At 45.4% G+C, this 14,625-nt stretch overlaps 1 protein-coding gene across 1 annotated transcript in view; it reads right to left on the bottom strand.

The window, feature by feature from the left end:
- The window catches only part of ST6GAL2 (ST6 beta-galactoside alpha-2,6-sialyltransferase 2), a 55,990-nt gene extending 42,034 nt beyond the window's left edge, over positions 1-13,956 (bottom strand). The window contains exons 1-3 of the mRNA XM_036347142.1: positions 13,010-13,956; positions 5,885-5,982; positions 4,383-4,484 (exon numbers count right to left, since the gene is read on the bottom strand). Of these exons, the coding sequence (XP_036203035.1) occupies positions 4,383-4,484; positions 5,885-5,982; positions 13,010-13,913 (1,104 nt within the window). The 5' untranslated portion in view covers positions 13,914-13,956. The remainder of the gene's footprint in view (positions 1-4,382; positions 4,485-5,884; positions 5,983-13,009) is intronic.
- Positions 13,957-14,625: the final 669 nt, after the last annotated feature.

The raw sequence follows: 14,625 nt of genomic DNA, 5'->3' as shown, positions 1-14,625 counted from the left end.
GCGTATGGGTTTATGGTCTCTGTGGCAATCACTCAGCTCTGTCTTTGTGCTAGGAAAGCAGCCACACAAGATGCCATATGAATGGCTTGGCTTTGTTTCAACAAAACTTTATTTAAAACCAGGGCATAGGTAAACACCGGAGATTGCTGCTTCGCACAACCACTTCAAGAATACAACTAAAAGACAGAACGGGCATCATCCAGAACCACAGGAAGGCTGGCTGAGCAGAAATACTACAACTAGAAGGAAAGAGAAAAGCATACAGAGATGCAGAGGAGCTGCGGTGCAGAAGTTAAGTGCACAGGTACGGAGGCGGATGCAGAAAGGGCTGGCGGCTGAGGACATGGTTGGCTTTTTCAATCGAGAGGGAGTCTCAAACTCCCTACTGCTCTGAACTCCAGTTCTGGGTGAATCTCTGGGGACCCTGACTGATACGGGGAGAGGCTAGATTGTCTGGCATCGTTTGCATCTCGAGGGCGGCTTTCTCTCAGAGGTGCTTGCAGCGATTACCTGGAAACTGAGACTCGGGGCCTCTTAGGGAAGGACTGACGATCAGCCATAGCTGTTTGCTCCGCCCTATTGATCCCCTGGGACCCCGCCCCGCCCAAGCTGTGCACAGAGGCTTTTGCAAGCTGAAAATTACCTAATAAACTTGCAGCTGGCCCAAGGCCCCAGGGCAACTTGCATTCCTTCACAGCTGAGCTCCAGCTGAATAGCCTCAGGCAAAGGCTAGATTAGCACCTCCTGTAAGACCCAGGAGCCAGTATACCCGGTGGTCAGAGTGACTCAGTGAGCACCAAAGCCCCACTGAAGCAAGTCTTGCCCCAAAGGGGTGTCTCCAGCACAGAAGTTCTCCCACTGCAGACACAGCTGATTCTCAACTGGTCAATTCCTCTCAGTGATACCTACAACAATCAAGGCTTAACTACAACAGAACTGTGCACACAGCCCACAAGGGGGTGCACAAAGAGAGTCCACCTCAGGTAATTGGGGAGGCTGAGCCACTGGGCCCTAAAGGACACTTAGCACAGAAAGCCACTCCATCAACACAGGGAAGCACAAAAAATGTGGAGACCAAGAAAAAGGTCACAAATGACAGAAATGGAGGAAAGCAAACAACTGGATATAGAGTTCAAAACCACACTTTTAAGGTTTTTCAAGAACTGTCTAGAAGCCGCCGATAAATTTAGTAAGACCCTTGAAAAGATGGGTGAGACCGCCGATAAATGTAGTGAGATCCTCAAGAAATCTAGTCAGACCCTCGATGTTATGATAAAGGACCAACTGGAAATTAAGCATACACTGACTGAAATGAAGGATATTATACAGACTCCGAACAGCAGACTAGAGCAGGGGTGGGCGAACTTTTTGACTCGAGGGCCACAATGGGTTCTTAAACTGGACCGGAGGGCCAGAACAAAAGCATGGATGGAGTGTTTGTGTGAACTAATATAAATTCAAAGTAAAGATTGTTACATAAAAGGGTACGGTCTTTTTTTTTTTTTAGTTTTATTCATTTCAAACGGGCTGGATCCAGCCCGCGGGCCATAGTTTGCCCACGGCTGGACTAGAGGATTGCAAGAATCAAGTCAACGATTTGAAATACGAAGAAGCAAAAAACACCCAACCGGAAAAGCAAAATGAAAAAAGATTCCAAAAATACGAAGATAGTGTAAGGAGCCTCTGGGACAGCTTCAAGCGTACCAACATTCGAATTATAGGGGTGCCAGAAGAAGAGAGAGAGCAAGATATTGAAAACCTATTTGAAGAAATAATGACAGAAAACTTCCCCTACCTGGTGAAAGAAATAGACTTACAAGTCCAGGAAGCGCAGAGAACCCCAAACAAAAGGAATCCAAATAGGACCACACCAAGACACATCATAATTAAAATGCCATGAGCAAAAGACAAAGAGAAAATCTTAAAAGCAGCAAGAGAAAGAAAGTCAATTACCTACAAGGGAATACCCATATGACTGTCAGCTGATTTCTCAACAGAAACTTTGCAGGCCAGAAGGGAGTGGCAAGAAATATTCAAAGTGATGAATACCAAGAACCTACAACCAAGATTACTTTATCCAGCAAAGCTATCATTCAGATTTGAAGGTCAGATAAAGAGCTTCACAGATAAGAAAAAGCTAAAAGAGTTCATCACTACCAAACCAGTATTATATGAAATGCTGAAAGGTATCCTTTAAGAAGAGGAAGAAGAAGAAAAAGGTAAAGATACAAATTATAAAAAACAAATACACATCTGTCAACAAGTGAATCTAAAAATCAGGTGAATAATCTGATGAATAGAATGAACTGGTGATTATAATAGAATCAGGGGCATAGAAAGGGAATGGACTGACTATTCTTGGGGGGGAAAGGGGTGAGGGGGATGCGGGAAGAAACTGGACGAAAATCGTGCACCTATGGATGAGGACAGTGGGTGGGGAGTGAGGGTGGAGGGTGGGGTGGGAACTGGTCTCAGGGGAGTTATGGGGGGGAAAAAGAGGAACAACTGTAATAATCTGAACAATAAAGATGTAATTAAAAAAAAAAACTACAAAAATAACAAAACCAGGGCCATATTTGTCCCGTGGCTGTGGTTTGCTGACCTCTGGGCTAAAAACTAATGTTTTCCGAATAGAATCTAAAACGACAGAAAGCAAATCAGTTAATGCCTAGGGCTAGGGCTAGGATGACCCATAGGTGTGGCACAAGGGACTCTGGAGTGATGAAAATATCCTATTTCTTAATTGTGGTGGTGAATACATGATTATAGATATTTGCTAATACTCATCAAAATGTACGCTTACATTGATTGTATATAAAATATTTTATGAAAAAATAAACTATAGGTTAATTTAAAAAAATGTTTGCAGAAGTGTGTCAGCTGTCACCATGAAATGAGATTTGGAGAAGGTGTATGAGGGGGAGACTCAGCTCAGGCTCCAAGCTCCCTTCAGAGAGACACCTGTTCTAGAGTAAGATCCCGAGGAACAGTCCATGGTTGAATGTGTTCTGTTGCTTTGAAGATGCTGAGGATGGCTGGGCCAGATTATCTTAAGTGAGGCAGTGGGAAGGAATGTGGGACTTGCTTCTTCCCCTTCTTCGATCCTGACACAGTGAATGGAAGGACAAGCCCTCGGACAACAGCTTGTCACTCAGACTTCAGCACCATGGCGTTCACACCCATGGGGTTGCACAGCCCTGTGCCTTGCACTTGGAGGCTTCCAACAGAGCAACAAGCAAGGTTCGACAACTAGAAGCTCTTGGTCTGTCCACAAACAGCAAGAGAGCTATCCGAACTCCAAGCCAGAGAACCTCAGGCTGGGAAAGAAGCTGAAACGTTCAAACACTCACGTGATGCTTAATTCTCAATGGATGGCACAAATGAGAGCCCAAAAGGCTTTTTCAGAAAACACATATCAATGCCATGCACTACATTTCTGGAAACGGGGCTCTGACAGACATATTTGAAAAATCCTCTCCAGATGGTTCTGATTTCAATCCTGGTTAAAGTGGTTAGTAATCACACTAGGTAAAGATCCAGCTTCATGAGGAACAGTGACAGAACACTCCTTTCAGAGGGACCCATCAACCCTGGGCAGCTCTCTTAGAAAGATATCTCTCACAGGGGGGTGGGGTGAGGGGGGAGTTGCAGAAGAGCCAAGATCAGTCCCCTCCACAAGACTGCATTCTCTTGAGTCACAGCAAAACAAATCGAAAGACACTCATTGGCACAGCGGACAGCATCTGCCATGGTGAAATTATCATCCATCTTCCAGCGACACTGGCTCTTCCTCCCAGGCTTTACCAGAAGTAACTGGCTGCCTGTTTAGATAGCCAGCGACTTGCCAGAAAGTCGTGCATATAAGTTGCCTACATTTTGATGGCTAGCCATGATCTTGTTTATGCATCACAAGATTAAACAGGCTGAGAAGCTGAAGCAGAGTGACCCACTCAAGGAAAGCCTGTAACAGGTTCATTTAAATAGCAAACTGGTGATACACAAGTTTAGATTTTTCTTGCCAAGCACTTCCAATTTATTTCAAAAGGTCTGTAACTTCTTGGAAGGTAATGTAACCCTATCATAATGGGAATATTTTGAGTTTAATCAGCCCAACCTCCGGTGTAACTAGGAATTTCTGAACATTTGGACATTGAAAAAAAAAAATCCTCCACAGCAAAAGCGCTTTTTAGATGGACAATACTCACCAAGCATGTTATGGGAAGTGGGTATCAAGGTGGCATGGCACACATGTATTTAGCAGCACCCACGATCAGTTTCATAATGTCTATCAAAGCTAACCCTTGACTTGCTCCCATGAGTAATCAGTCAAAGGCACTTTCTGACCACTAGGGTCAGGGTAGGGGTGACAAATGAAGACTTACCAGGTCAAGATTTGCAGAATAAGGAGCAGGGTCCCAGGCTACCAAAATGACATCTTTATATAATGAACTGTCAATGAAGTGATGGTTGGGGTTGGTCAGAATCTGCAAATACATAGAAAAATAATTTCAAAGCAAGTGTTTGGTTCTTCAAAATCATATTTTAAAAAGAGATGAAAAATAATTTTCCTTGCTCTGATCCATTTTTAAATTGTCCCTCGGCTTTGTTTTCCTCTAGGGGAGGGAGAGAGGCTGGCATCGCGTGCTAAAGCTCCTAAAAAAATGTTTGGGGAAATGAGGTTTTGTTATTTGTTTGTTTGTTTTTAAATCCCCCAGTTCTTACATTTGCACCCAGCACTGTACTCATACCTAGTGGAATCAAATCGGCTCCTGAAAGACGTAACCTAACTAATTCAGGGCCCCACAACCTTCTCCAATTGTCTTCACAGGTAACTTGGGAGAGAGCTGCAGATGTGGATGAACTGAATTCTGCAGGTGCCTCAGCGTGCCAGCCTAGAACAACGGGGACACAGCGAGCCAGCAAACCTGAGTCAGCCTGGGTGGCCGTTTCCTCTGGGGCCCTGTCTAGTCTGGATGAATTCTTCAATCTCACCTGCCAATCATCTTTTTTAAAAATTACATTTTTGAGAAAAAATAATGTGCTGATTTCAGTTTTAAGGTGCAATTTTTCAGTTTCTAAGATGTACTTTTGTCCTTCACATTTTAATGTTTCTGTAGTTAAAAGTTATCCTATAGTGACATGTATTTTAATTTGGTGAAGGTTATCTCCTCCTCTCTGAAAAGCTGCTATTAAATGAATGGTGAATCTTATAATCAATGGCATCTATAAATGAAGGAAATGTGGTAATCGTTCTTATCTTGCTGTGTGCTGCCTGGCTCAGGGTACTAGGCAGAAATCTAATCTTTTGTTCTGCAAGCAACTCATCAGAAATCATTCATCACCTCATATTTTTCTATATAGTTTGAAACTCTAGAAATCGTTGTGGTTTGTTCTGAGAATAATTTTGCTACAAATTTGGAAAACATTCTTATTAAGAATACAAAGAAAAGAGATATTTTCATTTTCAATTCAACAATCCATTTTCATTTTGAAAATTTTCAAATAACAGACTAAAGTTTCAAGCTACCCTACTACCCTTGAATTTTGTACCTTTGCTTTTCTCTCCTCCATCCCCTGCTTTCTCTTGGCCACTACTTCTTGTAAGTTTAACATCCTTTGAAATCCACATGATGCAACATGGTAAGTCATATATATATGAAACTTTTTTTTCTTTTGAGCTTATTTTCTCATTTTTTTTCCTATTCATGTCACACACAAATTCCCATTTCTCTACATTTTTTCCTCATTAATTGTTTATAATATCAAGACCCATAGAAATAAGGAAAATTGTGATCATGATTTTCTGGGTAATTTCTCTTCACTCGTCCAGTTAAACTATTTACCTATAGAGCACACATCCATGCAAGCATTCCATCCATCTTACCTGGGAATTAATGATGCGCACAGTGGTTTTATTCCCAACATCTCTCTCATAGCCACGGGTGGGAGCCGCGTTAAATCTCAAGACTGCATCATGAGAATCTAGGGGCACATAAATGACACTCTCACATTTTTTTCTATCTGTAGAATAAACATAATCTAGGAAAATATCTTAAAGTGAATCTTTTAAACTGGAAGCTAATCAGACACCAACAATGAAGAGACCCATGGACACATTTTCAGCATACTGTTTATTTAAAATGAGATGCTGCCAGGGGTAGATCGGCATGGAGGCACAATCCATGCAATTACAGCAGGTCCTGTGGCATCTAAGTTATTCAGAGATGCTTACGTGTCCACATCTTTACAAGGGGACATGCTTTTTGCAGCCATTCTCCTAAAGACTCCAAAACTTTTTGAAGATGGAATCTATGGGAACAGGACGCTACAAACAGGCTGCTCACTGTGGCTTCTCACTGCTGCAGGGAGCAGAGGCTGCTCCTGCTGCCTCCAACGCCATTGCCTGCACCAAGATCAAGTGTGTCTCTCACAGTCAGACCCACAGCCTTCACTGTATCTTGACCACTTTTGGGTGCTGGTTTGTGCTTAAAAAAGAAAACCAGCCGTAGTTTCTGTGCATCTTTACCTACTGCTGACAATGCCAAGAAGACCCACACGGGAGCAGTCTTAGTGCATTCTTCCTTTTCCAGCAATGGCCTACCTTACTGCCTCACCCTGGAGGAAGGGAGGCACCAGCTACCAATGCTACTTATAGTCCATCGGGAACATTGTGGTCCACGGAGCTTCACCACGTCTCCCTTCATTTGACTCAAAAGTCAGACTTTCCCAAGTTCTCTGAGGTCCCAAAAGATGGCTCCCATATCATAGAGGCTGACAAGGGAGACAAGAACTAGAAGTCAGGGAAAGTGGGCTCCCATCTGACTAAGGGATGGAATGGGAGATGTGTTTGTTCTCTTTCCACAGCGCAGTCTGTATACATGTCTTGAAATTTCCTGTGCTAAGTAATTCATTTTTCAGAGACCAGCCTGAAATCAGACTTAATCAGCAATAAGGGAATCTCCATAGGCTACTTTTAGCTTCAAAAATTCTATGCACATTTCAGGTTCAACTTGGAGCAATGACACTGCCTTTTTGTGAGGGAGTGAGGTGAATTATGCATTTCTGATCTGCCAAAAAGTCTTGTGGAACATGCCACCTTTACAGTGACCACACTCCACTCAGGTCCCTAAAGCAGCTCCCATTCTCCACTTGAGTCTATCCGCTCCTGCGAAGTCTCCTTGGGAGAGACCCTTCTACCCCCTAAGTAGTAGAAACTTGGCAACGAAGATAATTTTATGTTTGGTCACAACATGAGGAACTGTATTTAAAGGGCCAGAAGGTTGAGAACCACTGCTCTAGATGCTTATTTTTTGGTCTCAGGACCCCTTTACATTCTTGAAAATGTATGACAACCCAAAGGCATTATGTTTATTTGAACTACATCAATATTAGAAAGTAAAATAGAAAAACTTTAAATGTTTATTAATTTAATTTAAAATAACATTTTTATGTAAAATACATTTTCAAAATGAAAAAAAAAAAAAAAAACCCAGTGAGAAGACTGGCACTGTTTTAAATGTTTGCAAATCTCATTAATGAGTGACTTTTCAGAAGACAGTTGGCTTCTCCTGGCTGCTGGTGCACACAGGCTGCTGCAATGTATTGCTTTAGTTGAAGTATATAAAGACTCAGATGTATCACTGGAAATGGGCGAAATATCTGAAGTCTTTGCAGATTACTGGGAACAGTCTTCTCTGACACTTCATCAAAACTTGATAAGTGCTAGTTTATAAAAGGTGGCCACAATGAGGAATGTGACACAGTATCAATGAACTTTTCATGCTGTTACATTAAAACCCATCAGTTTATCTTGCTCTTAAAATGGATGATTCACCCGTGCATAATTCTGTAACACTGTGCAATGATCACCTGAGACTATCAGTTCAGTAAGTTACCCAGATCTTCCAAATATTGATGCATTTTGTTATAAAGTATATCAAGCTCAAGCTTGAAAGCCTGAATTTTATCACTGGCAACCAACACTGTCAGTTATTTTCCTAAAAGTGATAGGCTCACTTAATCAGTTTTTGAGAATTTCGAAGACTGAATAAAGTCAGTTAGCCATTTGTTCAAGGTAAAATGTGTTTTCAGTAATAAAACGGCTTATTCCGCTCACAAGCCACACAGACGCTCTTCCCCGTGTGCCAGCACACACAGTGCTTTTCACGATATTTTCCCCTGAGCCCCCAAATCACAGGTACTCAGAGGCTGAGATTTAATAAAATCAACAATTTTCACTATTTCATGAAGGACAGCTGTAAGTGAACCTGGCCCTTTTTGCTTTTACTGCTGAGTTTGGCAGCGAAAATGCCCTGCCCAACAGAGTTGGGCCTGCTGCCTTGATTTGTACTAAGAAGCATTTTATTCGCCAATGCTTTTGGAACATCAATGCGAATGTCAACAGTTAAAAAAACCTTTGAGTATTATTATAAAAATAGTTTTCCTTTCGTGAATCCCTGAGAGAGTCTTAGACTCCCCAAGTGTAAGCAGACCCCACTGTGTAAACTTGGACCTAAGGCAACCCTGACTGGCAGGGTGGCCCGTGAGTGCAGGCTGCAAGCAGGGAGGTAAGCTCTGGGCACTGAGAGGTGGTCAGCACTCCAGGGCAAGGCAGCGCCAGCATTCCTACTGCACAGATCTCCCACTGGACCACACTGCCCCACAGGCAGCTCTGTCTGAGGCTGAGGTCAACAAGTCAAGGCACCTAAGCAGTGGCTGCATTTCAAATTAATCAGGCAATTCCAAACTCATTGCATCACCCCTGAAAACGTCACAGCTTTTAAATGCCAGAGTTCCACTGAGGTGCGTTTTAAGACTTCGAATGACTTCACAGGCACAGGGCATAGCCATGCAATGTAGTGAGTCAAGAGCTAAAGGGCCAGTTTTGTGGAGGAAGACTGGAGGGAGAGCTGACGGCTGCTGGGATGACCCTCCTTAAAGCTGTCAGTGAGCCCAATGGGGAGGATGAGCTGAGTGCGCCCATCAGGCAGCGTGTTTTGTAAACGTCTGTTTGGCTGTGTGTGCACCACCTTGATAAATGTGCCTTAAAAACTATGCTGTCTGTTCACATTTAGAAGAGAAGAAAGAGATCAGACAGCAAGCACAAGGAGTGTAAAGCATCGTTCTGGAGAAGGGTTTTCCAGGGGAGAGCCATTTTGTGTTGACCTTGAGAACAGAGCCAGGCTAAGTGCACTCACTGAAGGAACATTAAGGCCATTTGAGAAGCAGCCAGCCAGGAGGTGCAGGAGTCCTCCATTACTGTCCTGACCTAGGCACTGGGTCCTCATTCCCCGCCTCCTTTTCCCCACACACCCAGTACACGAAATCTGTATCAGTAAGCAAGCAAAAGCCTGCAGTCCTTAGGGACTTCATCTCTCTCCGACTCTATCTCACCTCTCCCGGGACTCCTGCAATGGCACTTATATCTTCATGCCTTCAAATCTAGACTCTGGAGCAATCTCTCTAAAATAAAAAAGTTGACCCATCAATCCTCTGCTTCAAACATTGCAGGGCCTCTGACCATAGGCCCAGGGTCAGAGCTGGAGTTCCTGGAGACTCAGACTGGAGTCTGATGGAATCCAGGCTCCGCCCACTGGGCCTTCCAGGTGTCTACATTTCCTAATCCATAAAACAGGAATAACTGTATCTATTACGTCAGACTGTAAGGCTTCTAGCAATTAACACATACAAGCATTTGGTACTGAACCTGCTGTAAACACCCTACTGAGTGGTACCTATGATAACAATTACTTAGTGAAGTCTAATTTCTGGGAATGATGCACAAAAACATCTGGGAGCTGACCTCCTGCCAGCTGTCCAGCCTTCATTCCTCTCCCCTCCCACCAGTGGTGCCCTGCAGCGTGCTGCACCTCTGGCCTGGATTCCCCTCTCTAGGCAGTCTTTGCTGACCTCCTCTCTGTCCAGGCACCAGCCCTCACTGTGGACTAGTATTCCGTTGTCTTCCCTGTCAGTCTACACCTCTCTCAGTTCTTCTCTTAACCACTGCCTGTTCGTAGTCTGTCTTCCCCACCGGAATGCAGAGGGTTTGAGGTTTAGGTCCCTATTCATCTTTGTGTCACTAGTAGCTAGCATAGTTATCAGGCCTCAGAGAGGTGGGGATAAATAAATACTCAATGCTTGCTAAATAACTCTATGTCTTTCTTGCTTTTTTTTAAGATAACAAAACAGGGGCTCCACTCCTTATACAGGCCCTCCCCCATTTCCCACAGGCTTCCCAGAATTTGTATTTCAAGTACACAGATCCTGATCTCCCAGATCGAGGCCACCAATGTTAGTGCAGAGCAGACATTTCTCCTCTGTCCTGAGTTTCCACAGGACTGCTGGCAGGTGATCTCGCTACCAAATTATTATTTATATGTGTGGTTGAAGAAAGATCTCAATGATCCTAGGAAAAAATGTTCCACATTTCCAAAACAGTTCAGGTTGCTTTTCAATAACATATTTAACAAGGAGTTTTTGACAACTGCTACAACGTCCTTAAAAACAGTTACAGGCATGACTCAGTCTAACAGAACTTGGAAAAAGGACTGCACTGCCAATAGGACCAGCAGAGGGAGCTAGAGGAGGCCAGCAGGCGAGGAAACGGAGGCTCAGAGTCTTCCTCTGGGGCTGGGGGTGTGACTGCTAAGCCTTCAGGCACAGTTCTGCCTGAGGGGCCTCCTGGCAGTGCTGACATGGAGCTAGCCCCAGGTACTTTTATAGCTCTGCTCTCAGTTTTTCATAAAATTATGTTGGTAAGTCTTTTGATCTTCACTTAGCCAATCCACAAGAGATTTTTAGAGGTCAAGATGAATTTAGCTAAATAGTACAGCATGCCCCAATATTCCAAGTTGCCTGGAGGAATCTGCTAGTGACTTGTTTTTATTAAGAGAGCCCTTAACAACTCTGTGTTGATAAGCGCATGCACATTCCCACATTCCTGGAGAGCAGAAAGGAGAAGGCACCACCTCTCCTTTGCTGATGGTAAGAAATACCAGCTTATAAAAATGAAGGACATTGTTTTTACAACTTGTGTTATGCTATGATAACATATTCTTAAGATGGTAGGTACAAAACTGGATTCTAAAGAACCTAGACAAAACAATAAAGAATTTTAAAAACTTGTGTTTTTCAGTTAAGATTCTGAGTATATATTAGACAATTCTAATCATGAAGCTTCATGTCAGTGCAGACAATATAAATTAAATTTGGATACTAGAAATTAACAAAGATATGACATTTCACGTTCCCCCAAAACATGTATTGCCCAGTGTCTTTCACACTCCAGTCCAAATTCTGCATAGAGTTTATGAAACCCTGGTCAGAGACATTTATGCCACAATAAGGAGCAGGGGAATTCTCCCTGTCATGTGAGAACACTCCAAATGGGCAGCTGCGGTGCAGAGGTGTTTAAAACACAGCAAAACCAAACCAGAAGCTAGTTACGGCCTACTTTACAGCATAATACTTAAATTCCTTCGTACATTATTAATAATGGCCCTGGAAACGAGAAGGAACTGTGGTGTTACTGCACTCCAGGGACCTTTAACCACTGCTTTTCCTAATCAATTGCAGGCTGCACGTTTATGTGACACATGGACAGTGTTATTATGGGCCTGCAGTAATGTCAGCATAGGGACTCTGGGACCCCAGTCCTCAAGTCTAGACTTGTGTCTTGCTTATTTTAACTTAAAAAAAATTTCACATTCAGATGAGGTCTGGGTTGTGGAGCTTGATCACAATGGCACCACCCCATTTTAAGATGGTCAGGACATCAACCACTCCTAAAGGACACAGAACAGTGAATGGGTCCAGGAAACAACAGCTGCCCTCTGAATGTCCTTCCAGATTAGTTATGAGTAACACTGTCTATTGTGAGCATTTGTTAAACTAGGTTGCTTCACATTCATACTTCAGGCTGAGGCTGTGTGACTCACATTTGTTCTCTGGCACCCAGTACAGGAGCTGGCACACAGTAGGGCTAAGCACACAGGTTAAGTGAGTTAATGGGCCTACAGGGCCAAGCTGCTTGCTCACTGGTGCAGCAATAGAATTGGCCTGGGCAGAGAGGAAAGTCTAAGTCCTTACAGCAAAGACTGATATTTCCTGAAGGGAAATTCTACATCAGGACGCATTAGAGAAGCCCAGCCTGAGTTTCCACCTACCAACCCATCCTCCAGATCTCAGGCTCCAGATTCAACTCTTACCTGAATTTCCTACCTGCCTGCCCTTCAAACTTCAGAATTGCCAGTCCCCACAATCACAGGAGCAAGTCCTTAAAATAAGCCCCTTTCTCTGTACATGTATATTCCATCCCTAATCCGGGAACTATGAAGCAGCGTTCCCCCAGGCTCCTGGCATGGATTTAAAGATAGTTCTTAAGGGAAGATAGGAGGCAGGTGTGGTCCTGTTATTTACCATCTTGGAGAAGGGCCCTGCTTAGGTGCACTGGCCGTGACCCAAAGGTCAGAGTTGTGCCAAAGGGTCAGAACTCTTGTTCCGGCAGCAGTCCCTCCTCAAAGCCCACAACAGCGGCTTAGTCTCAGACTAACTACAATCGTCCTCAAGAGACGTCTTTGTGGAGCTGCCTCACTTAACCCGCGGGGATTGCTCTCCTTTCGTACCCCGTTTGCTCCTCAAAGCTCTACCACACTATGGGTTCATCAGCTTCTGTGGGCCAGGCTGGGAGACTAACAACGGGAGCATAGTTTCTAAGGAAGCAGGAGGGTCTCGCTGCAAAAGGCAGGGATGATCGGGCTTTCCACTCCCCTGGACCCAACTCTGGGAGCACACTCTGCTCTAAAACTGCCCAGTGGACCTCTGCTGGGTCCACTCAGTCCCAGCTAGCGAAAAGCAGTCTCCAGCTAATGTCCGAAACATCCAGTGCTATGCCCAGGCTGCCCTGGAGGGAACCAGAGAAAGAGAGAAAGCACCAGCCGCTAATCACGCACCTGGCCCAGAACGGGGACCAGAGTCCCCCACCTCCCCACCCGCACCGCATGACACCCACCTATCTCCTCCCCCAAGGAGGAGTTGAGGATGGCGCCCGCAGACATGACCACAGCGCAGGAGCGCAGGCCTTTGGGGTGCAGCTGGCCAAGGGGCACAGGGGGCACCAGCGCCCGCCAGCCCAGCGCGGAGAAGGGCGGCTCCGTGCCATCCAGCGTGCGCAGGCGCACCTGGCGCCGCAGCTCGCACAGCAGGGCCGCCCGGCTCCGCCCGGCCGCGCGCCGCCCGCGGAAGCGCACTCCGTGCTTGTTGGCCGCCAGGTAGTCCTTCATGGCCTTCTGCAGGCGCGGATTGAGCATCTTGGAGGAGACGGTGCCCTTCCAGAGCCGGTGCAGGAAGGCCCTGGACATGGAGGAGTACAGCCTGTCTCCTTCCTCGCCCTCCTCCAGCGCGGGGCTGCTGCCCTGGGGCTGGTGCCTTTTCCTCTCCGGCAACCACCCCTTCCACCTGCCAGCGTGCCTGGGGGCAAGGGACTCCAGTGTCCCCTGAGTGTGGCTGTGAGACCCTGGTTGACCGGCAGCAAAAAAGTAGTCGTCGTCTTCTGGGTAGAAGGTACTTTGGGATTTTCTCCCAATCTGGGATAAAAAGAACTCTTCATTTTCAACCCCATCTGGCAACTTGGCCCATTTCTGCAGGTCGCGAGGCCCCATGGGGTGTCCATCCAGCAGCCCCTTGTTTGTATTCACGCTTTCAGGCCAGGAGGGCTCCTGCATGGCACCCATGATGACCCTCTGCTTCCCCTGCATGGGCATGAGCCTCCTAGTCTCCAGGAAGGCAAGGGAGCTGGGCGCGGGCTCAGCAGGGTTGCTGTCTGTGAAGTAAATGAAAATCACCAGGAAGAGGAGCCCCCAAGTAAATATCCCACAAAGCATTAGTTGTCTCCATTGCTTCAAGGGTGGTTTCATGGCAGTTCTCTGGGTTCAGCAGCTGGTGTCCCAAAGTGGTGGAATGAACCTGAAAAACAGGTCTACAGTTAGCTAATGTGGACATCTGCTCAGATATCACTGGGGACCATCTATGCTTGCAGTGTTCCTGTAGGAGAGGGTTGAGTGGGCATCAGCAACCAGGATCTTGGGGCAGGGGGGAGTGAGGGGAGTTTTGGCTAAATTCAGGTGTCATATGTCCCCCAACCCCTGACTTCTGCAAAGGGGTCCCACCATCTCCGCTGGCTGTCCTGGAAGGGAGGAGGTGGAGGAGGTGTACTGGGAAACCCTTCTCAGGGCACTCAGTCTTCCCACCTTGACAGCTGCTTCATAGGAGCCATCCCAAAGACCTCTCCCAGAAACTGGATTTATAGAACTATAATTTAGTAAAACAAAGCAGTTGAGCCGAGTTTGCCATCTCTCACCTACTTATCAGCCAAAAGCTCAAAGTTCACATATTGTACTGTCACAGAATTTACCAGGCGACGGAAAAATACACAGGAGTACTTGGAGATTCAGGATAAACCCATTTATTTTCAGATGTTTCACATGTACTAGTACAGTGACTCAGGGGAGCCTGTTTCCAAATCCTGAGCCCCTGAATATGGAGGAAGCTTTCCTTTTATGCCCTTTGTTTTCTTTGTCCCCCAAACATGGATGAGACTTCCGGACCTTTCGCAGGCTTTGCAAAAAA

The sequence above is a fragment of the Myotis myotis genome, unplaced genomic scaffold (genome assembly GCF_014108235.1).
Source record: "Myotis myotis isolate mMyoMyo1 unplaced genomic scaffold, mMyoMyo1.p scaffold_m19_p_2, whole genome shotgun sequence".
Lineage (NCBI taxonomy): Eukaryota > Metazoa > Chordata > Mammalia > Chiroptera > Vespertilionidae > Myotis > Myotis myotis.
The sequence above is the reverse complement of the archived record's forward strand: the minus strand, read 5'-3'. Positions and strand labels throughout refer to the sequence as shown.